This window comes from Lipophrys pholis (genome assembly GCF_963383615.2).
Source record: "Lipophrys pholis genome assembly, chromosome: 3".
Classification (NCBI taxonomy): Eukaryota; Metazoa; Chordata; class Actinopteri; order Blenniiformes; family Blenniidae; genus Lipophrys; species Lipophrys pholis.
This window is the reverse complement of record NC_137627.1, coordinates 21483651-21509331: the sequence shown is the minus strand read 5'-3', so window position 1 is coordinate 21509331 and position 25681 is coordinate 21483651. Positions and strand designations below refer to the sequence as shown.

The 25681-nt window shown below is 42.8% G+C and overlaps 1 protein-coding gene across 4 annotated transcripts in view; it reads right to left on the bottom strand.

Annotated features, from left to right (window-relative positions):
* Nucleotides 1–25681, bottom strand: part of aplp2 (amyloid beta (A4) precursor-like protein 2) — a 75855-nt gene continuing 50174 nt past the window's right edge. The window contains exons 5-18 of one of the 4 annotated variants that reach the window (XM_080460292.1): nt 22700–22914; nt 22297–22493; nt 21860–22027; nt 19993–20126; nt 17329–17403; nt 16827–16985; nt 15653–15781; nt 10779–10878; nt 9928–10101; nt 9181–9216; nt 7197–7279; nt 6108–6185; nt 2102–2257; nt 1–746 (exon numbers count right to left, since the gene is read on the bottom strand). In XM_080460292.1, coding sequence (XP_080316418.1) covers nt 645–746; nt 2102–2257; nt 6108–6185; nt 7197–7279; nt 9181–9216; nt 9928–10101; nt 10779–10878; nt 15653–15781; nt 16827–16985; nt 17329–17403; nt 19993–20126; nt 21860–22027; nt 22297–22493; nt 22700–22914 — 1806 coding nt within the window. In that variant the 3' untranslated portion in view covers nt 1–644. The remainder of the gene's footprint in view (nt 747–2101; nt 2258–6107; nt 6186–7196; nt 7280–9180; nt 9217–9927; nt 10102–10778; nt 10879–15652; nt 15782–16826; nt 16986–17328; nt 17404–19992; nt 20127–21859; nt 22028–22296; nt 22494–22699; nt 22915–25681) is intronic. The other 3 variants (XM_080460293.1, XM_080460294.1, XM_080460295.1) reach the window with 3 other exon arrangements.

The window sequence follows — 25681 nt, the reverse complement described above, 5'->3', positions numbered from 1 at the left end:
GTCTGTTATCATAACAAAGAACAGAAAGTAAATAATTCATGATTTCCTTTTTTTTCTCATTCGTTGTTTCACTAAACAGTTTAATTGGTACAAAGAACCTTCATATACAAGCAATTATCAAGAGGAGAAAGAACAAATGAAAAACAACAATTCTTTTTGAGGAAACCATCAGGAACTGCATGGACGACACCTTGCGTGGTGGGAAAGAAAAGTACAGTGTCTGCTCGGCCCGTTTGATGATGGCGACTCAAAAACATTAAACTTTTAAGTTTGATTTGCCTTTCACGTTGAAAAAAAAAAAAGAAAAGAGAAAAGAAACGCCTGAAGAAAGCTATACATCTTGATCGGAGATAGCTGTATTGATAATTACAGATAATTCTGCAGAATCATATTTTCCATTATGCAAATCGGTTGATACATCACCTTTTCGAAAGAAACATGATCAAAAAGAGCTCTATAATACAATAGTAGCAGTAGTAGAAGTAGTAGCATTATTTAGGGATTGTTTTCAACAAACCAGTAAATGGAGTTTGGATGTATGCAAATGATTTTAACAATAGCATCATGTGTTATTGGTCAGTAGTATGTTCCTCCTCAGTTGCTGTCCTCTGTCAGACTCCACAGCGCCCCCCTGTGGGCTCCTATTAGATCTGCATCTGCTCCAGGTATTTGTAGGTGGGGTTTTCGTAGCCGTGGTTCTGCATCTTGTTGAGGTGCCGCTCCTCCGGTGTCAGCATGGGGTCGACCTGCGGGACAGACACGACACTCATTAGAGGTGACCCCCCCCCTACGACGGCGCGCCGCAGGGCGGCTTGTCACAAGAGAGCTCAACACGCTGCGTGTGCGATATGCAAACTGCTGCAGGAATCACAATCCAATTTGTCTCTCATTTACATACAAGACGGTAATTCAATTTTAACCTGACACGTGGGACATGAGCAGCAACTTATTGAGATCTGTGTGTGTGTGTGTGTGTGTGTGTGTGTGTGTGTGTGTGTGTGTGTGTGTGTGTGTGTGTGTGTGTGTGTGTGTGTGTGTGTGTGCGTGCGTGTGCATTGACTCCATGCTTGGCTCCACAACAAAAGATATCTCAAAGTCCCTAAACAGGTTACCAGTCAGTTTCAAACACTTCTATTGTTTCTTGAAGCATTTCTCAGACGTGCACCTGAATATTTGACCGACGCGCTCACACTGTCTGAAGCTGGAGGGACGATTTAGATCAGGGATGTTAAACACGGCACGTGGGGAAAAGATGGCCCACAAGAAAATCCAATTCAATACAAAATATGTATTTCTTTTTTTTTTTTGTACTCAAACTGGGGGTAGAATTTTAACATTGGTGGTGCTTAAAGATTATGCCGGCCCTTTAACAAACTGGTGTTTGACACATCTATTTTAGACCAGAAGACATGACTCTGTGAATTGTACCAAAATGTAGATCCGGGACCTGCGATGGGGCGTCTTTCTACTGCGACAGTGTACCTGAGGATTTGAGGGCAGCGGCAGTCGTGTAAATCAGGAGAGTCAAACTCATTCAACATACTGCAAGTGTGTCAAACCAGTAAAACGACATCATCGTAACCTTTTCTTAGTTATCATTCCAACTGAGTTCCTTTGTTTGTTTCTGAATCAAAATTCTTCAAGAAAAATAAGCATAATTATAACGACATGTTCCGTTTATATATTGATGACCTCTCGTGCGAAAAGTTGTGAAACGTCCAAAAATAACGGCCATAAACTGACTAAATTTTATTTTGCCGCACGTGAAAATACAAAGAAATGAGTTGAGTAAAGTATTTCTTTCATTCCTTTGTAAGGCACTGTGAATTGCCTTGCTCTATAATTACATTTACCAATGTAACATTACGTTTCAACTGTTTTTAACATCAATTTGATTATCGATGGTAATTTGTCGTTGCTGTCTGGTATTTACTGTTTGTTGTCTTCTTTTGTTCCGTCTTATTGTCACTGTGACGGTCCCCTGTGACGGTCCCCTGTGACGGTCCCCTGTGACGGTCCCCTGTGACGCACTTTGAACTGCACCAAGTGGCTTGAAAAGGTCCCACACAAATAAACACTAACAAAGTGAGTGATTGATTACCTCCACGATGCCATGGCTGATGGTGCCATATTGCCTTTTCCTCAGCAGCACCAGACTGATCACGATCACGGTTGCTATGGCGACCGCGATCACCAGCAGGCCGATCAGCGCACTGCTCCCGAAGCTGAAGTCCTCTCCCAGGGGGCGGTAGGTCTCCTGACGGGCAGACGGAGAGCGAGCAGTGAGCAGACGACACACGTATAAGGAGAGCAGAGAGGAGACTAAACACAGTTTTTTTTTTTCCTGTAATAATGAAGCCAGTTCAACCGTTTAACAGCTGCCTCGGCGGTGTAATACTCTCATGATGAATAGACACTCGGGGTGTGTTCACAGCTGGCAGGTCTGATTAAAACTCTGCTGTGATGGCTCCGTTAGTGCATTTCATTTCAGGCCGTACTGAACTCTGCTCTGCCTCAAACTAGCAGGTTGAGACCGGCTCCGCAGGGGGTCTCACTTTCCAAATGGATTCTAGTATTGTTTGATTTAAGGTGGAGTGGCGGGCTCTGATCCAGACCGACGCACAAAAATGAAACACAGTTTTTATACTCATTCAGGCAATTTTAGAATTTCACCTCATTCAGTTTTTTCCCCCTCCTATTGTTATCAAACACCTTTACAGATTTATTACATTTTATTTTATTATGCTTATTTGATTGAATATGCATCCTGTCTTATCAGATCGTTAACATTGGATTTTACTTTATTATCACGGTAAATGTATTTTAATCTAGTTTTATTTCACTCAATACTTGTCTGACATTGTACCGTCCTCTCATCCTGACTTGTTTAGTTATATTATCACTGTCTCAGTTATATGTAATCTTAATTTGTCGTGGCCTTTGCTAGTAGTGTGTCTAATATATTGATGCTCTAGTTCTGACAAGGTGTCTGACGCTTGACAGATTGTTTTAAAGCGGCTTACACGCAATCTCCTGTCCATTACTATTCTAATCTATTGGTTTTTATTTGATTTTATTTCCTCACACACTGTACTGTATATATATATCTTGCTTCTTATTGCACGTGTTGCAATTGTTATCATAATCTTCTTTCCATGTACGATGGATTTCATTATTTATTGTTTTTAATCTAGCTTGTTACCATTGCACTGTCCAGTGGAAGCTATTTCTATTCTCTATTTTCCAAATGTATGATGACAATAAAGCTATTCAAATTAACTCCTTCTTGTTTTTTCATATTTTGATGACGATATGTATCATCTCGTCTGTTAAGCCACTCTTTTCACATTGGCCTCCAAAGTTGGTCATTGCAACTTGCATTTTTTAAGCCAGATCTCCCACATTAAACGTTAAAACATGTCCCAAATAATCTGCATAAAAAATTACAATTACAATTGAAATGTGGTCGATAAATCCATTTTGCATGCTGTTGTGCAACCTAACTTTCATAACTTCCACAGCAATGCCTTGTTGCAGAATAAATACACTCTGAGTTATTGTGGTAGTATTTTCACCAGACACAAAAGCTCAGAAAGTGTATAAAGCTGGCAAAACGGCAGCTGCAATACCTTTGTTCTCCATCACACACAAGCAAAGTGGTTCAAGACTCCTGCTCCATCCTGTGTTTGGTCGCTTCGTTTTGTTTTTTTAAAAGTCCACACAGTGTTTACACATCAATCAAACTCCACCAGAGTTCAGATGGCAGGTTTCACGCTTCCACAAAATGGAGCATTTTATTCCAACCCGACTTGACAAGCGTGAACATAAAGAATGAACACGACACGGCGCAAACGGACTAAACACAGGATGAGACAGGCCCCCCCCCCCCCAATGGCGTGTCCACTGCTCCCAGCCTTCATAAAGCTTTTTGTGGGTTTACATCATAAGGTCTTCAGTGTCTTTTATACATCTTTGAGTGCAATGCTGGGAATGATGGGAAACAGAAAACTAATGGAACTAAAATGCATTCAATTCTGTTTTTGTTCAGCCTTTGTCCAAACCAGGTAACTGCCATCATTTTGAATACATCACGTATTTGTCATTCTTGTGAATTTTTACAGTCACTGTAGATAAAATTGACATTTAATCCACACAGGTATGAAACATTACAAAACCAAATGTTGGTACTGTTTTGAGTGCATCACGGTCTGCAGCCAGTGGTTGTCTTACTCATCACTGTGCGCTTTATTCAAAAACTAAATAAGTCCACCGCTTGAGTCACAAGTACTTGTTTATCTACAAAAGCATTTTGCTATGCCTGCGATCTGCTTGTTTTCTCTTTAAAATTGGAAACTAAGATGATACAATCTTTGATCTGTGAATACTGCAGCCGTGTTGTTGTTGTTTTCCCCCCTAAGTTTGCACTGAAGTGGGAAGAAAGGCTTTCAAGTACAGGCTTAGCTGAAGAACTTCATGTCTTTACGAAAAACATGAAGCACTTGTTGAGTCTTTGGAGTCCTGGTTATCAGTACGATGATGTTTAAAATGCCTCAGTGGGAGTATTTTAAAAACAGTGGTTGCCATTTCAGAATGCTTCTAAAGAAAGGTTGTGGACATGATCTTCGATCTCTGATTTGTCAAAATAATACAGTGAAGCCAAACACTGGCAGACGCAGGAATTTTCACCGACATACAAAAGCAGCACTGAGCACTACACACAATAATGTGTTTACTTTTTCAACCAATCCAAATGAGGAAAAGTCTATTATAAGGATTTTATATGTGGTCAGTCTGCTTTTGAATCTCATAAATTTTCTCTGTTAATTTCTTCCAGAATCATTTGGATGTTGCTGCTGTTTTAACCAGGACTTCATTTAAAAAAGACACTTTGGATGAGTGCATCTGATATGGTGTAATAAATATGAATAATGATCACAATACGATGACTAATCACTTTTAGATTATGAGAACTAAATTAACATTTTATTGTGGTGTTAGCTGCTAATTCTGCACAATCACAAACTGCTACAAAGACACGAGCCTCAAACGGTCGTGAACGCACCATCAACAGTTAAACTCAGTCTGCTGTGCCGTTCATAAGCGACAGGGATTTTCCAGACACCACTGCTGTCAGTGTTTACCGACTCCGAGAGATGTGTTCGCAGTTCGTCGTTAATTAGAGATTTCATAGCGAAAGTTTTTTTGCAACGATCAATACAGCCAGGTCGATGCAGCAGCCTGAATCCGTGTTCGTAGATCGCTACAGCACTAAATTGTTATCATGATCAATAGTAATAATGGAAAGATATAAGATTAGCGCCTCAGTCGACTCGCACAAGAATTTCCCTTTGAAATACAAGCAACAACCATTTCGGACGCCTGAAATTGAATTCTGTTTCCCCACACCTAGAGTATTCTGATTTGCCGAGCCGCGCAGGCAAAAAATATCACTTTCAGAGATTAACCTTTCTCCAAGCTGCTTTGTAATGGGGGAATAAATTGACTGAAGAAGATCCAAGTCTTAATTCTCACGTTGTGCTGTAAATCCGCCGCGTATCAGGGAGACTGGATGTCTGTACAACACAACTAACGAGTGAATAAAGTGTTCACATGCACATGTGTGTGGATCAACGTGGAAAAGATGGGGCGGATTTTAAATAAAAAACACGACCACAGTCACCTGCACTTGTCTGCACGATATAGTCTGGCGCATATGACGCAAACTAGTCATATGAGGACAGCCATTGAGAGTTTTTCCACTGCTGGTTCTTACACATAAACTGAGCACACTCAGCTTGTGTGGATTGACATTCATCGTATGAATAGATAGTTTTCAATGTGGACATTCAGATACATTCACATAACAAACATGCACCCATGCAGAAATAACCAAAATACATATTGTCCTGAACAGAAAAATAAGAAGGGGGATGAGGGCTCTGAGCTAATGCAGTGGTTGGTTCTTTCATTGATTTCAAAAAGTTTTAAACCATTCTCATCTGCAGAAGTGGTATCTTTGCACGCTCCCACACTCCCTCCTTCTTTCGCCTTCTCCCCGACTACTGATCGCTAATGATCCCCAGAGAGGAGGGCACCGCTATACTCACCAGCTCATCATCATGCATAACGCTGACTCTCTCTGCACTGTAAACCACTTCTTTAACATCCAGTGACTCATCAATCACCTGTCAACACAGACAGGGGAGCCCAGGTTACACTCACCATAGTGTGTGTGTACAGTGTGTGAGTGTGTGTGCGTGATAGAAAGAGAGATATAGGCAGGAAAAGAGCAGGAAGGTGTGAATGTGCAGCGAAGTGAACTGTAAGGATAATCTGTGTCAGGGTGATGATACACTTGGAGCTGTCTGGTACAGACTGGAAGGAGAGAGGGAGGGGGGTTGCAAGCATCAACAACAGACTTTCTTTCGAGGCACACACTTAAGTCTTTGGAAACAGACCGTCAGCCTCTCATTACTGAGAGCTCTAATCTGAGGAATAAGTGCTGTGGGAGGAACTGGATGTGTTCAGGAGGCAGGAACAAAAAAAAAAAAAAAAAAAGAAATCTGCAGTTTGTAGAGATGAAGCAGTCCGGAGTCTGAAAGTAACCACCGGCTGCTCCGCCGTAACAAAACTGGCATTCCCAAAACGGAAGCGTGCACCTAATTCACAATCTCGCATGCTGACACACATAAGCACACAAACCAAAGCTTGGCAGTCGGAGTTTGATTAACATGCAGAGCAGCAAACATTCAGTAGCAACAAGCAGCAGTTGAAGGAAAAAGTAGTCCACGTGTCCCTGGCAAAGCAAAATAACATGCGATGACAGCTGAACAAAGCGTGGAGCGCATCCGAAACGAGGGTCAGTTGGCATAATGCCAAATATAGACTCGCAAAATAGCCAAGTGTGAGATTGCTGAAACTATGACAGCATAGTTATGGCAACAATCTGTCTCATTAAAAGCTGAACTTAAGAGAGCCGTGTGAAAGCGCTGCGTGCACTCATTAATTTCAATCAGTACAATTGCCTCGACCCAAGGTTGGAGTGGTAAAAATCCGTCTGTCAGCTCCTTTACAGAGGTCCTCCGGTGTTTCTGCTTTAACAATGCTGCTCTCAGTTCAAGCGTTGACGGGTAAGAAAGTCAAACAAAAAGCTCAGAGTCGCCAACAAAAGTACAGACTGACAGCGGTGCGCTCACCACATTTTCGCTGATCTTGGGTTTGCTGTTGATGATTCTCTCCTCAGCTCCTATCAGGCCGTCTAAACCAGACATGGCGGAGCCTGAAAAAGGTGGAATAAGATCAGAGACAAAGAAAAAGAAACACTGTTAATGACACCAGACCTCAAAGAAACAATCAAACAAACGAACAAACAAACAAAACAGGGATGGTGGTACTGGTGTTGGACAGCTTCACATGAGATATCCAGTGCCTCTGCTCACAGCTGTGGCATCAGTCTCCCCAGTGCACTGCTGACAACAAAGCCTTTTCTTCCACTCAGCACAGTGGGAGCACTGTGAACACAACGCAAAGCCTCTAAAAAGATCCTCTCAAAGACATCGCTGTGATTCTTCAGCAAACATCCAACTCACGAAAATGACCACATTTATACTGATTTCTGAAATTAACTTTTCTTGATTTCCTATGTTTAGGCTTATCAAATATATTTATATACAAATATAAAGCAGGCAGTCAAACCAGGTGAACAATTCGAATAAAAAGGGTATAATTATTATTATCATTATTATATTTTTAACAGTATTATTATATCACATTATCATATTATAATTAACTGGCTTATTGTAGGAAACGCACACACACGAACACCATACAAAATGTGACATCACTGTATCACTGCAGGGATTCATTCAAAAGTCTTCAAGAGTGCATCACAGTTTGAAACCAGTGAAACATCTATTAATACACACACAGTGATGTGGCTTCAAAGACCCGAGAGGAGGCGGTGCGAGCGAGGACACAGTCCTGCATCGGCTCTCCTGCGACTGCGGCTCAGTCAGTAAGAGCCTGAAGTGTAATACGATTGTTTCTGGATTAGGAACAATGTGGTGTCACGCAGCAGAGGTGATGTCAGGGTATCACATGATATCTCAACAACGCACAGCGGCAGGAGAGTGAGTGACCTCTCAGAGTAAAACGCTGCACAATTAGCGCATTATTTCTAGTGTCAATCAGCAGAATGAATGAATGTCATTTATTGAGTGACTTTGACTGCCCGGCTGACTCAGGATGTTGAAAAGTAATTTTCTTGTAGGTTGTAAACTTTTTTTTTTTTTTTTTTTAGAAGTATAATTGAATTTGTCGGAGGAGTTTTAGTATACTCATGTAAAAAAAATTATACTTAGCTGCAGCTCAAATGAATGAAAAAATCAATAGTTAATGCAGAGGTGCAGAGTTCTACAGGTTGCGGATGCATTTGGATAAAAATCAATGAATAATTTAGATTCAAGAATTAGCGGAGGACATCGCTGTGTGTGCAGAAGAGGTTAAACCCATATCAGACCAAACAGGTGATAGAGCCACGTCTCCGTCTCTGGCCCTGGAGGATAAATTACACCAATTTAGATCAGTCTGCGGGTCAGCAGCGGAAACACTGAGCCACAGACAGGGGCACTAAATCTCAGTGCTCCTATCAGGAAGAGGGCGACTGATGAGGACAATGAGTGTGTGGGCGGTGGAATAATTAAGCAAGGTGCTCTGACTAATGCACTGAGGGCGGGATGACAGCAAACAGACGACTGAGCAGTCTTTGTGAGAGATCAGGGAGCCGGCTGTGACCTACGACTACCAGGCTTTGAAACTATGAGCCTCTGCCATTCAGCATGAAGCGATAATCCCAGTATGATGAAAAGCAAAAGATCACACCATGCTGCCCGTGTGAGGCAACAACAACAACAAAAAAAAGAAAAAGAAGTAGGAGAAGTAACTAAAGTAACTACAAGATGGCTTTGGATAAAACAGAAATGGTGGAGAAGAGAGAGATAGATAGATAGATAGAGAGAGAGAGAGAGAGAGAGAGAGAGAGAGAGAGAGAGAGAGAGAGAGAGAGATTTCCAAATTGTACCAAAGGGAAAAAGGAAAAAGAACAGTGGAACAGAGCAGTAGATGAAAATGGTTGGGGTGATGGGATGGGGCAGAAAAACAAGACGCAACAGAGGCACCAACCTTTCTTGAAGGCACGTGGGGAGTCTGATAGATCGCCTTGGCATTAGAATGAGCAACAGAAAAAAAAGAAGATAAGAAAAGGAGGGATAAGAGGAGAAAAGACAGAAAACTTAGGTAAAAAGAGAAAAGGCAGGATTATCAAGCTGTGTTAATAGATCAGGAAAAGAGTTTAGTTGAGAAGAGTCGGAAAATAAAAATTCGAGAAATAACGAAACTGAAAAAAAAAGAAAAAGAAAAAGGAAAACGAGCCATTTTGGAATTGGCTAGCTCAGTCCGAACCCTCTGGGCTGCTGGCGTGTAAATTAATTCTTCCTTTGGGATTTACTTGTAATTTGCCTTCAATCTGGCTGGAAGTGCTCCATTCAGCACTTTTCTCTCCGTGAGGATTCAATCTTTTGTTTGGCAGCAGTGTGACAAAGAATAGAAACCATAACTGCTCATTTCTCTCTCCCAGAGCATTTGGCTCTAACTCAGCGCCAAAGCCCGAGGCTTTGTGTCTTTATCTGAACTTGACTGGCGCTGTGTTGAAGGCGAGGCCACAGGGAAATGTGCAGGCACTGATAACTCTCAATCCATGGCTCCACGGCACATTTACATGGACATAAAATACACTGTACGCCTATTCTCTGACTGAGCAACAGTGCTGGTGTGCTTTGTCACCAGTGTCCTTCAGACAGATTTATGTGAGTGACTGATTGTTCTGCACACAGTCGCAGTGTTTGTGACTGTGGAGCCGGAGATGCTCACCCTCTGGCTCCGAGCGGGACCCCAGGGACGTGACCTGGATGGGCCTGTAGGGTTTGCCCTCGGCCTCGGGGATCTCCACGCTCTCCTCCGACGAGACTGTGACGTCAGGCTGCGATTCAGAGATGGATGACAGGAACTGGTCCATGTCAGCTTTCTGCTCCTGGAGCAACTCGTCTGCAGGAGAAAAAAACAGCAGGAGCATGGGACAACCTCTCACATGAAGACACCTTTCGAGCCCCCCCGGACAACGCTGGTCTTTTCCAAACAGTCACAAGGCTACAGTGAGAAACGTATGCTCTCATTTGTGCTAACTACCAATTAGTATTTTTCTGAGAGCTATTTTCTGTGTAAATCCACACAACTCCCAACAGAACGAAGCACAGTGAAAGCTGTGACCCAGTTCTGTCACTGCACCCGCTCCACTTTTATCCGCACTGCAACAGCGAACCACGGCTCCTTTAATGAAGCCAAAAGGAAAATATTAAAATGTGCCGGACACTACCTGCCCGCCTTTCCAAATCCAGTTTCTGGCTTTAGATCCAATTGTAAAAATGAGGGCTGGTGAGCGGGGAATAGAAGCTGCATTCCCCTCCGCAAATGCACACTGAGGAAATTAGAGGCCTTTTCTCTGCCTCTGATAATTGGTTTGTGCTCGAGCTTTTGTAATGATTGTATTTCCTCTCAGAAAAAGAGCAGACTGTGTTTCTCTGTCAGCTTGCGAAAGATACCAGACATGAATAAACATGAAAACCAGATCAAAGGTCTTGTATTACCATTATCCTCCGGGCACATGTGCAAATTCTATCACATCTCAATCTCTCTGCACAGATCTAACATTGACGGGAGCTCACCGATTTCATCCTGAATCTCTTCGGCCACATAAGGTACTTTGTAGAGCAGCGACAGGCTCTGGTTCATCCTCTCCTCGATCACTCGCAGGTGGGTCATCACCTGGTTGAGAAACAAAGCGGTTTGCGAACAATCAGGCAAGAGTGACGAGTGAACAAAGCCCAGCAGCGTTTTACATCAAGAACTATATTTTCAGGTCATTTTTTTTGTTAATTACTTTAATGAACAGAAATCCTTACTCTATGCTGAAACACATATAGTGTTGAGTAGTTTGCAGTCTTGCCTCACGGTGAAATTATCCCTGGTTGTCTAGGAAATCCACTTTGAGGTTAACTGGTGTATCTGAATGGAATATTCCTGTGAATGTGTGCAAATGTCTTTCTGTGTTCGCCATGTGATAGATCTGGTTGAATCAGCACCCAACTACACCAAGATAGTTAAAGAAATACAGAAGATAATAATATTAATCATACTCTAGTAATCCTTTAGGGAAATTCCTTTTTTACCTGCATTAACCCTCATTACTGCGGTGGGCAGCCACATTACGGCGCTCCGGGGAGCTGATGGGGGTTAAAGGTTCATGCTCAAGGGTCCACAGTGGTGAAATGTCTGCTGTGTGGGTCAAACCAGCGAACTCAAAGTCGGATTCTTTAACCACTAGGCCATCACTGCCCCGATGAATGAATGAATGGACGATCTTAAACCAGACAATACAAGAGTGGACAGATATAGTAAATAGAATCTTTGATGTGCAAAGAACCAGCTTTTTACTCCATTTTTAAAAACGAAACTTCAAGTATTTGCATGATTTTTCTTTTAATACAGCCAAACTGAGAAACCTTGATCATTTTGAGGGCCACAGAATTTTCTTTCTCACTCCCAGAGGGCTGAAAGGAGACCAATCACCATAAAGCCAAGTGATTTAATAAAGACCTAACTGTGTGACTATAGATTCATTTTCAACTCGTCCGTTTCCTTTCCCAATCATCCCACATGAAGGAGAGCAAAGAATCCTGCATTTCCCTGTAACTACGTCCAGCTCGTCTGGAGAGACCCCAAGCTGCTCCCAGACCAAACCAGAGATATGATCTCTCCAGTGAGTCCCGGGTCAACCTGTAGGCCTCTTCCCAGTCAGATGTCCCTCATAAACGTCCAATGGGAGGCATCGTAATCAGATGAACCACCTCAACTGGCTCCTCTGAATGTGGAGGAGTAGCGGCTCGACTGTGAGTCTCTCCCGGATGGCTGAACACAACGACAGTGTTTAGGGAGTGAGCACAACTGGTATCTGGGTGAAATGTGGTGAAATGACCTTTCTGACTCTGGCTCAGAGGCAGATTGAGCAGTGTGTCCTCAGGCACCCAGTTGTCTGCCCGACAGCAACCGGTGTGGAAACCGTGAGGTGAAGAACCTGCCCAAGGCTCATGTTAATCTGTAAAGTCGGTCCATGTAGCCACTATGTACGAGTACATGCGGTACCATGCCTAACACGTACAAAGTTACTGTGTTTGGCCTGTCTGCAACATTCAAACCAGTGACAGTGTTAGACAGTTTGTCTCTGTTGTAACTCAAAACGGAAACTGTTACATTAGGAATATAAAAAATACAGAGACAAATATTATATCTTTTAAGACGTTTTAGGTTGAAATGCGTTGACATAATTTATTTATTGACTCATATTGTGCAGTAAGGGTTTCCCACATGGACAGAGTGAGATGAGGGATTGAACTGCAACGACAACCTGGGGATTGGAATATTTCTACATGAGCTGAGACACAGTCACCCACAATAAATACAAGGAATGCATTACCATATATCCCGGCAGTATTTATGTAAAATCTCACCTAAATCCCTCCATTTACTGCCACTCGTCAAGTTTCATCACCTAATAAGTACGGCAGATCACAGTCTGAGCTCTCCTGTTTGGAGATTTTCACAGAGAAGCGGGAGGTGCAGCGACACAATGCAAACATGGAGATTAAAATTCAGAAATAAGCGTAAGCAGGAAAAAAAAGAAAATTGGACAATCCGATCAAAAAGGCGACGACAAAGGCAAAGTAGAGGACGAAGATGAAGGGGAAGACAATAGAGAAGATAATGTGCCTGTAAAACCTTGATTTCTTGTTTTAACGATTGCTGCAGTGGTATAAATGAAAAAAAACGAATTAGTTTAACCTTTGAATTTTAACCAGCTGTTCATATTCCCCATTGGTTTATGATGGCAATATGGAGGCCAAAGAAGCCCAGACAGCAGCTTGACTTTGAGTATTTCCCAAACGGTCAAGCTCCTCACCACCACCAATTTTAACCCAAATTTAATAAATGGATGTACAGTTCAAACATGGAGGCAAACAACTCTCGCCGCCCTGAATATAAATGTGCCGAAGAGTCTTGTTTATGTTTGCAGATGTAAACAGAACCGTCACAGAGATGCTCTTTCTCTGAGAAAACAGATTTCTCGAGATGAATTCAGACTCGCTTGCAGCCTGCTGACATGCAGACACAAAACAAGTTGCTGCGCGTAATATTCAAATCAGCTTTGAGGCTATGAACCGACTTGACAGGATCTTGTGCCCGTGAGCCTCAATGATCACCAGCACATCAAAATCTGGCAAAAAAAAACAACCCACCGTCTTCTGATTGAAGAAAAAATACAAAACTTTGTGTATCCAGTCGCTATCGCTGTTTTTCGACCAGCAGTATGATGTTTGCAGAGAGGAAGCATTACCATATTTCTGCTGCCAGAGCAGTTGGCAGACTATGAAAAGCCGGCACTGACAAAGCTGCCCAGCTTTTGGCAGGTAACTGGTGTTTATCTCCCCCTACGATGATTGACTGCTTTAATCTCAAAGCGCACGGCTGCAGTGCACCGCAGCCAGCGACAGATGGCAACACTGCACCTTTTCCATTAAGACGCATGTTGCCGCCTGTGTGATGCCTTACTGGTGCTGCCTGACAAGCAGTCTCTATCATAACAAAGACGGGTTCCAATGTTTGTCATCCGTGTTATTTCTAATGCAGGAATCAGTGGAGGCAAATGTGGACAACTCTGATCTGCATAAGTCACATTACACAGGAACAATAAAAATCACAGCATGACTGCTGTTGACAGGAGATCCTATTGTTTTGCTTTCACGTGTTGAGAGATGCAACATTTGGATGTGTGGATTCAAACTTGCTGCAGGTCTGATAGAGTGAAAGAAGGCAATAAGGCTCATCACCTCCTCAGATCCAAGTATTTGTCTAAAAAGCAGCCCTGCTGTCCTCCCCCCTCCTGCTACACCTCCCGCCGCCGCCGTTTCATCCATCTGCTGTGATATCTGTACATAACAGTGGAGGATAGCTATAAACGGTGTCGAAGGGCATTGACACACACGGGCGAGTACATCTAATAGAGTAGCTTCCAGCCAAATCCCCGAGCAGCGGCTCGGAGTCCGGCGTTACACAAGACCAGTGCAATGTTAATCTTCGGCTGGGGCTTAAGTGAATGAAACGCCCTCCCTCCCTGCATCAGATGAGGCTGCGCTCTCCTCCTGGGCTTCGGCTCAGAGAAACACACACTCTTTCAACCTCCTACACACTTGGAAACAGGGCAGAGAGGAGCAGGCTGAGACATCATTATCCCTCCCCAGCCTGAGCACCAACAGGAGGGTGAGCTCTTGAAACAGCTCGGCATGAGGTTTCACATTTACAGACACAGCCTTTAATACAAGATGTCTTCATTGTTAAAATCAGCTGCAGAGCCCCTTAAAATATTAACATTAGCCAAGGAAACTCTACAAGGCATGAGAGAGTATACATTACTGAATGATTAACTGCCTATTAAATCATTATTGCCAAAACATTTCTTGCTTCTAGTACCTACAATATGACAGTTTAATGAGCAATAAGATGGCCGTTTCACACCGCAGTCAATTAAAAAGGAATGTGTGTTAGCTGTGTGTGTTGGTTCCTCGCTCCCAAAATATGGCAATTTAATGCTTTCCTTCATTAATACATGTTAAATAATCCTTCCACAGAAAAAATACTAATTTCACCAAAGTCAAGTGAGTTTAAGGTAAGTGAGATGTGTATGTGTGTGTGTGTGTGTGTGTGTGTGTGTGTGTGTGTGTGTGTGTGTGTGTGTGTGTGTATCCTTTTCTTGTGTTTCACTCCATTTCACCCGTTTCTCTTCAAATTGTGCCTCTTGTCATCTCAGTTTATGTGTGACTCTCTCCAATCCAAATACTTCCTCCACAAAGCACATCCCCTGCTCCTTGGTACATAGTTGGAATTTTTAAAAAGAAAATAAAGACTGTGCTGACATTTTTTTTTAACCTAAACCAAATGAAGTGAGTGTCAAGTTAAGTGCCTGCATCGTTGGCCTTCATCTCTGACTCCTTAAACATATCACTTTAAGCTTTTCTTCATAAATGTCACTTAAATATTTGTGAGTGTCATGTTGAGTGTCGACTGAAGCTCTCTAAATACACCAAAGGGATGTTTTGTTTTTACATAACAATAACTTAATATCTGGAATTTGGAATAAGCTATATGACAACATTCTTCTCCAGTCAAATGAAGCAATCGTAGGATTATGTTGTGTGTGTGTTGTTAGTTGTAGTTCCTGAAATATGGATATTTAATGCTTGTCTTGATGAATATAGGTTCAATACTTGGGATTTTTTTCCCCATATAATAAGCAATATGACAGCAAATTTTCTCCAAGGTTAAATAAGCGGCATTGTTGAGTGTTGGTTGTCGCAACTTAAATATGTCAATTTGAGTTGTGTTGCTGATTACTATGGATCTCATTGGGAAAATTAGCATGATCCTTGTTTTTAACTGAAGTCAATGACAATGGGTAAACATTTAGAGAAAAAAGAGAAACGCTGACCTGTGACTTCATCTGCGCTGCCTTCTCAGGATCCACAGCCAGAACATGCTGGTAGTGGCGGATGGTGTGCTGACGGTCCTTGTTCTCTGCACGGACGTACCTTCTCAGGGCCTGCAGAATGCGGTGAGGCTGAGAAGACAAACCAAAGTGGGTCAGATGGTGAAATAGAGCCTCATACTTATTTATTAAACCATCTCCAACTAGGAACTTCATTGACGTGAGAGCGAACAACTGCTATGCTGTGATTTTTTTTATCAGATCCCATTTCATTCAATTTTCCCATTCAAACAATTCAAATTTTTCGAATGCAGGTTTGATTTCAAACATTTAATCGTCACATAAATATAGAGATATAAGGTATGAGGAAACTTTGTGCAACTGAGTACATGAACTGAAAATGGCTGTCTTCCTCCCGGCTTCAGATATGCAGGCAGGATGACAAGAGTATCACGAGCGAGGTGCACGTCAATCCACTGCATATAGCGTAGCATCAAATCTACTGCGGCGCTCGCTGAAATAGTTTCACACTGCCGGATGATGCAACGTCCAAATTTGGAGGTGTAACAAACTCCACATACAAAATTACAGCTCTGAAGTCGGGGCTGTGTTATTACTTCTGAACCGAGGACAAAATCAAAATATTCAATCCGTTGCTTATTTTGGTAGCAAACCAAACAGTGTTGGCTGGAGAGGCGGCCGGCACCTTTACACAGAGTGCCAAACAGTGTGCTGGCAAAGGGATCAAAACACAATTAGATAAAAAGGAGTTGAAAAAAATAAAAACATGACACATGGATTATAGCTGCAGGTTCAAATGTGATTGACTTTGTGCTTATGGAGGATTTTTGGATGTGTTTTTTTTTTTCCAGCCTGCAGTAATCCATTCCCCTCATGATGAATAGCAAGTTGGCAGAGGGTCTTTTGACAGGATATGAGATTAGCTACAGGCCGTAAGTGGAGTAAAGCCGAGTGCGGTCTGACAGACGTGTGTTTGTGTGTGAATATATTTGCACATCTACTCAGAAGAGGTGGAAAAGATGGAGACAGCTGGAGAGACAGTGAGGTGAGGATGTTAGAGGCCTGTGTGTGTGTGTGTGTGTGTGTGTGTGTGTGTGTGTGTGTGTGTGTGTGTGTGTGTGTGTGTGTGTGTGTGTCTGTGTGTGTGCGTGTGTACCCTGGGGGGGTCGGCCTGCAGGGCAGCCAGGTAGTTCTCCAGGGCCAGACGGCGGCGGTCGTTCAGCATGGCCTCCACACGGGCGAGGTGAGTCTCCACCAGCTGCTGCTTCTCACTGGCTGCCTCCTCCTCAAGGGACTCCACCATCGCCCGGAAGTGCTGCAAACACAATCATCATCATATATAAATATGTATACACACCTTAACCTGCGTGGCTCACTTTCAGATTGTTCAATTAAAAAAAATAAAAAAATAAAAAAAGATCTCAGTTTCACTCATGACGCCTTCCAGACTTGTCGAGGGAGTCACAGACTCATTTAGAAGTCTCCCCATTCAGCCTGTGCCCTAATTTAGCCTCAGTGTGATAAAGATAGGGTAGCCACAGGGAAAAGGGATCTTTAATGGAACGGGGAGTGAGGGACCCGGGGCCTGTAAGCCATCATATCTCATCCAAACAAAGGGACAAAGGGAGGCTTCGCAGAGGGAAGGATCGGTGTCGTACCTGGACCAATGTTTGCTTCTCGGTCTTGGGCAGGTACTTTGCCTGGCGTTCAGCCTCTTCCCACTCTTTCCTTACCTAGAGAAAGACAAAATTGGAGAAGAGGAAATGAAGCCATATTGAAGATGATCCTGCTGCACCTGCTGAGTCACAGTGCAAAAATCGTGTTTTTGTCTCCTTTTACTTTCTGATGTTTCCTGCATACATAGTGTCACACTTCTTGCCTCACTGGTTTCTCTCCAAGTATCTAGGTTCTTGTGCTCCGGTTCTGCCTGCTCTTCCCACAAGTGTATGAACCTTACAGCCGTCCAGCAGCATGTTAAAGCTTTTCAATGGCTGGTTAATAACATCCGGCAACTTCGCTGGCTTGTCGTCCCCTCAGTACAACAAAGTCACCTTCCTTTGAGCGCACCTGATATTTGACAAGTTCAGTCATGTGTCCAGCAAAGTTGCATGCTGTTCTAATGTAGAAGTGAAAATAAAACCGCCAGCTGACTATTAGACGGCCCCACTTCCCCAGAAAATTGTCTTGATTTCAACATCCAGAGTCTAAAATGTCCTAAATAATATGACTTGTTTTTCAACGGTGTTTAAAACTATGTTAGGCGAGTTTTTTTTAGGTAGAATTATATAGAAGTATTCAGTAATATGTTGAGTTCATGTGGTGCTGAGTCAGCAAGGAAATATTCAGTTTTGTAAAATAAATAGAACTGAGGATGTCCTAAGACATGACCCTGTTATTTTGTTGTCAAAATTGAAAGAACAAACCGCCCACCACCAAGTTTTGGCTTTGAACTAAGTTGGGCAGCGGGTGACAGTACTTTAAAGAAAGCTTCTAATGGAGAATATATGTAATATTAATCATTTTCTTCTACATTTTCCACAATGAGCAATAGTAGAGTTCCTAAGAAACACAAAATTGTTCATATTGTTGTAAAATATTTGCAACAACACATTAGATAACAGAATAGTGGTAATAAAGACTTCAATAATGTTACAGCAACAACTTCATCTGGACCTTTACTGTTGATAAAACAGGCTGTGGGAGATCTTTAAGTTTTACCACAAAAAGGAGGAACCATGAGACCTGTTTTAGTCCTCGGAACTCTTTTAGAGTGAATTGTAATGGACAACTGTGCTACAAAAAATGTAAAAACAAATCATAGAAAAGTAGTAAGATCTAATTTGAAAGTTCTTGTTTTACTTTTTGGAGAAAAAAACCCCAACACTTTTGGGATACAAATTCACACAATGTTCAAGAATTCTCAATCAAAGTCATCTGAATAAGAAACTAAAGCTTATTTTAAGTTAAAATCCTCTGAAATAATGAAACAGCAGGGGACGATGATTAGTTAAACTCATGGCTGGAACAATGCCATGTTCAAAAACCTGTGTAAATAGACCGAACAATGAATCCCTGACAGGAAAACTTCACACAGACGCGTCCTGTCAGCTTGTAGCTTAAACAACTCCGGTAGTACAAAACCATTTTATCTGGGATGTTTCAACATTTTAAGATGAAAGCAAGTCAATCGAGCAAAGTCTGCAGAACACATTCACGACACAGGACGTCGGGAGAATCTGATGGTTACGTCAACGTTGCATTAGGTAGAACATGTCAGTGAAAAGACAACAAGTTCAGTCTTCAACAAGCCAGATAGACTCGGCATGACTTCAACTCTGGTAAAATGTCTTCACGCTCTTATCTTTATGCCACGTGAAGTCATTTCAAAGGATGACAGAATGTTTTTCGTCTCCTGAAAGTTGCCTGAAAAATCGGATTTAAAAAGGTCAAGTGGTCAAAAGTGTAAGTGAATTTTCTATTAATTTAGAAAAGCCCAAAAAGGTTTTCCATATAAATCATCTTTTATTCAGGAAAAATAGACTATTTTTCAATACAGCCTTTTGTCTGTGTTTGGGTCCTCTTCCTGCGAGGCTCAACCGGAGGAAGAAAGAAAGAAAAGCATACTTTATCAATTCCCTTAGGAAATTACGTCTCTGCCCATGCTACGACTCTTTCATTCAAAATATTACCAAAACATTCAGAGTTTCAGATGGAGGGTTTTGACTCACTGAAAATAAACACCCACAGAGGCCTTTTCACAGTCCACAAGGGAGTTCAGGATTTATAAACACAAGATGCCAAAGCCACATCACCTAATTTAATCTCATCTAAGTATCAGTTTCACGTCTCTGACTTTCAAAATCAAGTCGACCCAGACTGATCATAGCAGGACCTGACTGGAAGGACACCAGATCAAAAACAAACAAATATAAAAAGAAATAACTTTTCATTATAATTACTTGCAAGTAAGTTTTTATTGAGGAAAAAAAATGGATCCAACAAACTGTGATTTGAATTCTGGTGAGTTGGTTTGTGTTATTGACCAGGGGTGGTAAATTCCTGCACGTCCTGCATGTTTCAAAAGCTACAACACAACTTCTAATGGGCAGCTTTAGATCAGGACTTTCAACAGAGCTTCATGATCCAAATGTGTTCAAGCGTTAGACCAGGATTCAACATTTCACTGAAGTCGACGTGAAGCCAGCGTGAGGAAGGTAAGCTGGACGTGATCCTGTCGCCACAGCAGGTTCACACCAACATCTTCAGATAATCACTATTTTTCTGAATTAAAGTGGTGAACTCCTTCGAGACGGCTAACTCACCCTCTCCATGCGGTTGCGGTGTCGGATCTCGAGCTGCTCTTTGGCCCTCTGGAAGCGGCTGTGCTCCTTGTCGTCGGCGGGGGTCTCGAAGTAGATGTCCACGTCGTCGGTGGGCTGAGGAGTCGGGGGCATGACTGCGGATTGAGAAACAGACGGCAGGCGGTCAGGGCCGCGGACTGACGGCGACGCAGACCGACAGGGACGCAGGCAGACAGGCAGGCGGGGGCAGCTGATCAGAGCGCACACAGGTAAGAGGCCAAGAAGGACAGACGACTGGGCACCGAGAGGAGGAGGGCTGGAGGAAAAGGTTGGAGCTGGACCAATATCCTCACAGAAGCAGACCTCTCGCTGGCATTCCTCCACACTTAGTAAGTCGGATAAATTTAAGAGAATCTGACAGTCTTTCCATTTGAATTCCTTTCATCTTCCCATCGGCTTTCCTCTGACAGAATGTATCTCCAGCACTAATGGAAATATCGCTGCCTCTGACAGCCCGGTCATCTCGGGGCGAGGCCAGAGGGCTCTGGTCAGGGTTCCTCGCTGTAGAGTCACGCAGGACTCGGTTCCAGCAACTGCCGCCACGTGCAAAAACATCAACACTCCGGCTTGGCAAACAGGAAGAGACATCGCCATCAAAAACAGATGAATCCAGAGTTCCTGCTCCAAACGTGACCGCTTCAGCTAATAGAATCAGTTTATCTTCAAAATGTGAAAACAAATAAAAATCTAATTGGTTTTGGCCATGAGCTGTTTTTAATGAAAAACTACCACTGAAGAGTGATAAAAAAAAAAAAAAAAATGCTTACTAACATGTGTCAATGGGTTTGTGGTGGTGGAGCCGACAAACAGTAAGAAATGACAGAAGCAAACACAGACAGGCAAACAAAGAGAACAGAAAGCTGTGAAAGGTCAAGGTAGCATGCACTGCAAAGTGTGAACAATGACATTTAAGCAGACGTATGTGTTGCAGAAGTAGGTATGGATGCTTCCGTTTTAATCTTGATAGGTGCAAGTGATCCTATGTATGTGGCTAACCAGTCAGCTGCGATCCTTTTAGTCTCGTAATAACACTTTGAACGCACAGCAGTGGCTTAACTTCAAACTTAATCTGTTAGAAGACTTTATTCATCCCATATGGGGAAATTACACACGTTATGTTAGTGTTACAAAACATTAAGTGACATTATAATGAAACAAAACCTCAAATCAAATGTTTTTGTTTTTGCTTCTCCACAAAAAAAGATTAAAATGTGTTGAGGCCCAGGAAGTGTTAAAATTACAGAGCACTTATTCACGAAGAAGTGAAAGAAAAGTAACTTTTGGTAATTGAGACATCGACTAAGACAAAACAAGTAACCAATAGTTTGTAAAAATGACTTCTGCAAAAATGATTTTAAAAACCAAAAGATTCAAAGTGTATCCTTGTTCTGAATTATGATAAAATATCTTAGAAATGTCCTAATTATCAACTATCTGAGCTGGATGGTTATAAAACGCAAAGTGAACATGTCTCTGTTGGCTCCAGGAAAGTCTGATGAATTTATTTTCTAATTTCTTTGATCTACAGGTGAATTCAAACTGCTTGGCTGCAGCACTTGATGTGCAAATGGGAAAAATAAAACAAAGCATGTGGAGTGAATTTTGTGGCGACGTGGTGCAAACGGTTGTGGTAATTTAGCTAGCGAGAGCTGAAGATACACAGCAGGCGCTCCGCTTAGATGCCAGACAGGTGGAACCTTCGTGACCTTCAGGTGTTTTGTGCAGGGCGTCTGCAGCACAGACACACAGATAGAAGGGAGGAAGAGGAGCAGGAGGAGGACGAGGGAGGAAGAGCGGTCAAGGAGGCCTCTGTCACGTTGGGACTTACTCAGGCGCTTGCACACGGCCATGCAGTACTCCTCTGAGTCGAAATTGTTGCGGTTGCCGGCGCAGCCCCCGTAAATGAAGCGCACACATTTCCTCTGGCTCAAGTCGAAGTGCCAGCGGGGCATGGAGGCCCGACAGGGGCCGGTCTCGGCCTCCAGGGTGCACACCGCTGCCGGGGGACAGCTGGTTAGACCATCCAGCCACTGGGAGCGGCATTTTCAGTTCCAATCTCAACTACAGAAAACAGTCAAACCTCGCAGCAAACACTTTTTACATTACAAATATGATCAAACGTCTTCTGGAGCAGCTGCTTCGTCTGCTGCAAATGAGGCAACGTGACTTGGTTTAAGCATTTCAAACTGTAGGTCTGAATTATTTAAAAAAAGAAGACAAAATGGCAATAATGTGATCTGTCATCTGAAGTGACACGTTACAAACCTTTCACTTCTTGTAAAGTCTTGTCCTCGTCCTGGAGCTCAGCCATTTTGCTGCTCTCCTTCTTCTCGTCCTCGTCCTCCTCCTCGTCGACCTCCTCGTCCCCGTAGACGTAGTTGTACTCGTCTTCCTCCTCTTCATCTTCATCCTCCTCCACCGGCTCCTCCTTCTGCGTGGGCCGCTCATCAGCCGGCTTCTCACTGCGAAGAGGGGGAGGGCATGGAGGCGTTTGAGCGAAGGGGCGGACGCCAAGAGGCTGAGTGATTTATCAAACGGGGCCTGCAGCTGCCGTACATCAATGCCACCAAACTTTAATTCATCCAGATGGACGGTAATACCAGCCTGCCCTTCCAAAGGTTCGCCGTAATTCCACCGCCGTCATGAGCGCACCCACGACTGAGCTCACCTGCTCTGCACGGCCTTCTCCTCCTCCAGGTCATCGATCTCCTCGTCTTCTATCTCCTCCTCTTCGTCGTCGTCCTGCGAGGGCAGGGAGGGTGGGGAGGCCTCCCCGCTGCGGGTGGAAGGGCAGCAGACGTACTCGGTGCCGTGGAACTTGTCGATGCCGCAGGGCAGCAGCATGCCGTAGCTGTGCAGCTCCATGGAGGTCGTGGAACAAGCCTGAGAGGGCAGGAGGAAAAAAAAAAAAAAAAAAGAGAGCGAGTCAGGGATGAAAACAGGACGTGACACTGCACACATGATGGGCAAATGTGGTTTTGTCACGGTGACATTTGTTTATTCTGCTGCGTCAAAGCAGCCATAAAGAACTGCAACAACAATAATCACATGATGTGGCGGCCGTCACTTTTCCTGCCAGAGTGGGATTGATGAAAACAAAGTCGACTGAAAGAGGGAACACAAACTATGAAACATGTGCACACATGTTTTGGAGACGGGAGAAGACTGTCGACACAACGTGAGACGCTTCATGGAACGTCGATTCCAACACACTGCTGCTACTGAGGGAGCGGCGCAGCAGCCGGAGCTGAAGTCACTTTGGCTGTGAGCACGTTTGACTGAGCGGCTGGGAGGAATGTGCCGATATTAGGCGGGAATATGAATTCCCATTCATTTTAGCGTCAACCCTGTTGACTTAAACAAAGCGACCGCTGTGTTGTGAGTGCAGAGCGACAATCTCTGCGCTTCAAGTCGGACAGAAAACTTGTTACAGTGAGACCATTTTTTCTCAACGTTTTTAATTGTTTTTAAGAAACGCAGCAGGAGCATGCCGCCAATCGGATTTTCCTTAGTAGCTTCTAAATTCCATTTTCATTTCACAGCTATCGTGACGATCACCAGCGCACAGCGCCAAGTACGCTCATCAACATTCATGAGCCGCTCTGCATGTTTAACTGTCGGCGCGTTAAAAGCGGGATCGAGGTACGCACGTCTGTAGGTCGTCTCTGATTCTTCAAGTGAATTTAGTGTGCAAAAGAGAGCACAGATATGACTTTATTTTGGGGGGTTTTATATTCCATTTTTAGATACTCCGGATGAGAAAGAGTGACATGAAACAGGGAGCTAAATTATTTTACTTCTCCAACATTCTGATTGAGTTTAGATTGCATTTACAAACATTTTACATTTTTGTAGTGAAATAAAGTAACATGGCTGAGTGTGATCAGGACAGAGCACACTGGCAGAGCTGAGTGGAAAGGTTAAAGCATTTTTTTTTTTTTTTGGGACGTTACACAGCTTCAAAAAGGGGAAGAATCTCACAGAAAGCACGCACAAAGAAAGAAAAACAGGGAAACTACTTCTTTCTATTGAGCTTTGAGGCTTTTAGAGTGAACTGATCAGGTCACATGTCTACCTGCTCTTACTTACAGAGCACTGGACCCTCAACTCACTCTGGCCTTTCAACACAGAGTGGAGAGAACAGATGAGAGATTTACTATTTAATGTTAATAACTTCAATTGCAAATTACAATAAACTACATTTTAAATAGAAACAAAATACCATTTGTTCATGTAAATTGACCCTAGGTGAATGTTCTGATCTTTGAGCTGAACGTGAAGCTGGTTGTTTTCTCAAACTTTGTTTATTGTGTTTTCTACTGAAAGAACAAGTTGTTACATTATTCATGATGAACAGAATGTGTGTTGAAGTTTAAAATCAGTAAAACGTGCTGGTGGTTGATGATTTTTGTTATGCAGTCATTTCCCTTCACATCTTCCTGCCGTGTACGTTTTGTTTGTTCTCGTCTGTTTGCCTAATCCAGGAACAAAATGCCGTATGTACTGAACCTTTTGTTTGAGAAGGAACTGGGAGAATGTCAGTCATTGAAGAGTCAGCGAGATGATTCAGAACAGTGAAAAGTAATCATCTCTGAACTCAGATCTGAGAGTCTGAACGATAAAGAGGCAACCGGATAAAACAGGATTAAATCAAATACAGCGACTTTATCAATAACATGAATGGATGCATGGATAAAATGATCATAGCAGAATAATTCATTTTAAATCTGCTCAAACCAGAAAAAAAATATTATCATCAACTAATCCACCAGATGTTCAATCACTTACTGACTTACTACAGCACTGATCTTATATTACAAATACTCTCTGGACATCATGTCATGTCCCAGAGTTTATGTAATCTGATAAAGTAAGATTAAGTATTTTGTGCCTAATTACTTATTAACTAACTTTTCCTTCATACAATGAAACAATTCGATTATATTTTTTGTGAATACGACACAATAAATGAACAAACTTTTATGTGTGTGTGTGTGTGTGTGTGTGTGTGTGTGTGTGTGTGTGTGTGTGTGTGTGTGTGTGTAGTATAACTTGCAATATTTCATTATAACTGTATATTATTATCATAGTAAATCTGTTTACAAATCAGGAAGTACCCCCACAATCTGACCCACTGGTTGTGATATTGGAGCGGCGCTGCAGTAACAAGTCTCTCCATCCACACAACATGGAGCTATTTCTCCTGTCACGTACAGAGAAGAGTGATTAATGTGCCGCACTTCCCCAAAAAGTCACACAGTCCTTTAAGTGACATGCTATTTTTCAACCAGGCCGCACTTCCTACAGCGGCTCGGAGGGATCCAGCACAAGTTGAGTGTAATGTTTGCCACTGAGAAACTCCAGTGGAGCAGTCGAGGATTAGCCGCCCTGCTTTAAAAACATCTCAGTGGCAGGTGGTGATGGAGACAGATTGTTTTGGAGTCGTTTTTTTTTTTTTTTTTTGAAAACCCCAATTCTCCTACTGGTAAGATTTATCACTGCTTAGGTGTAACAAATTTGTCATTGACTGCAGGTTGCCGCTGCCTCTGGGTGTCACGCTATCTGAAGCTGCAGATGACACTCAGGTTCTGGCACTTGTAATACGTGGCAAGGAGGAGGAAGAGTGAGGGAGTGTGAGGAAGGAGGGAGG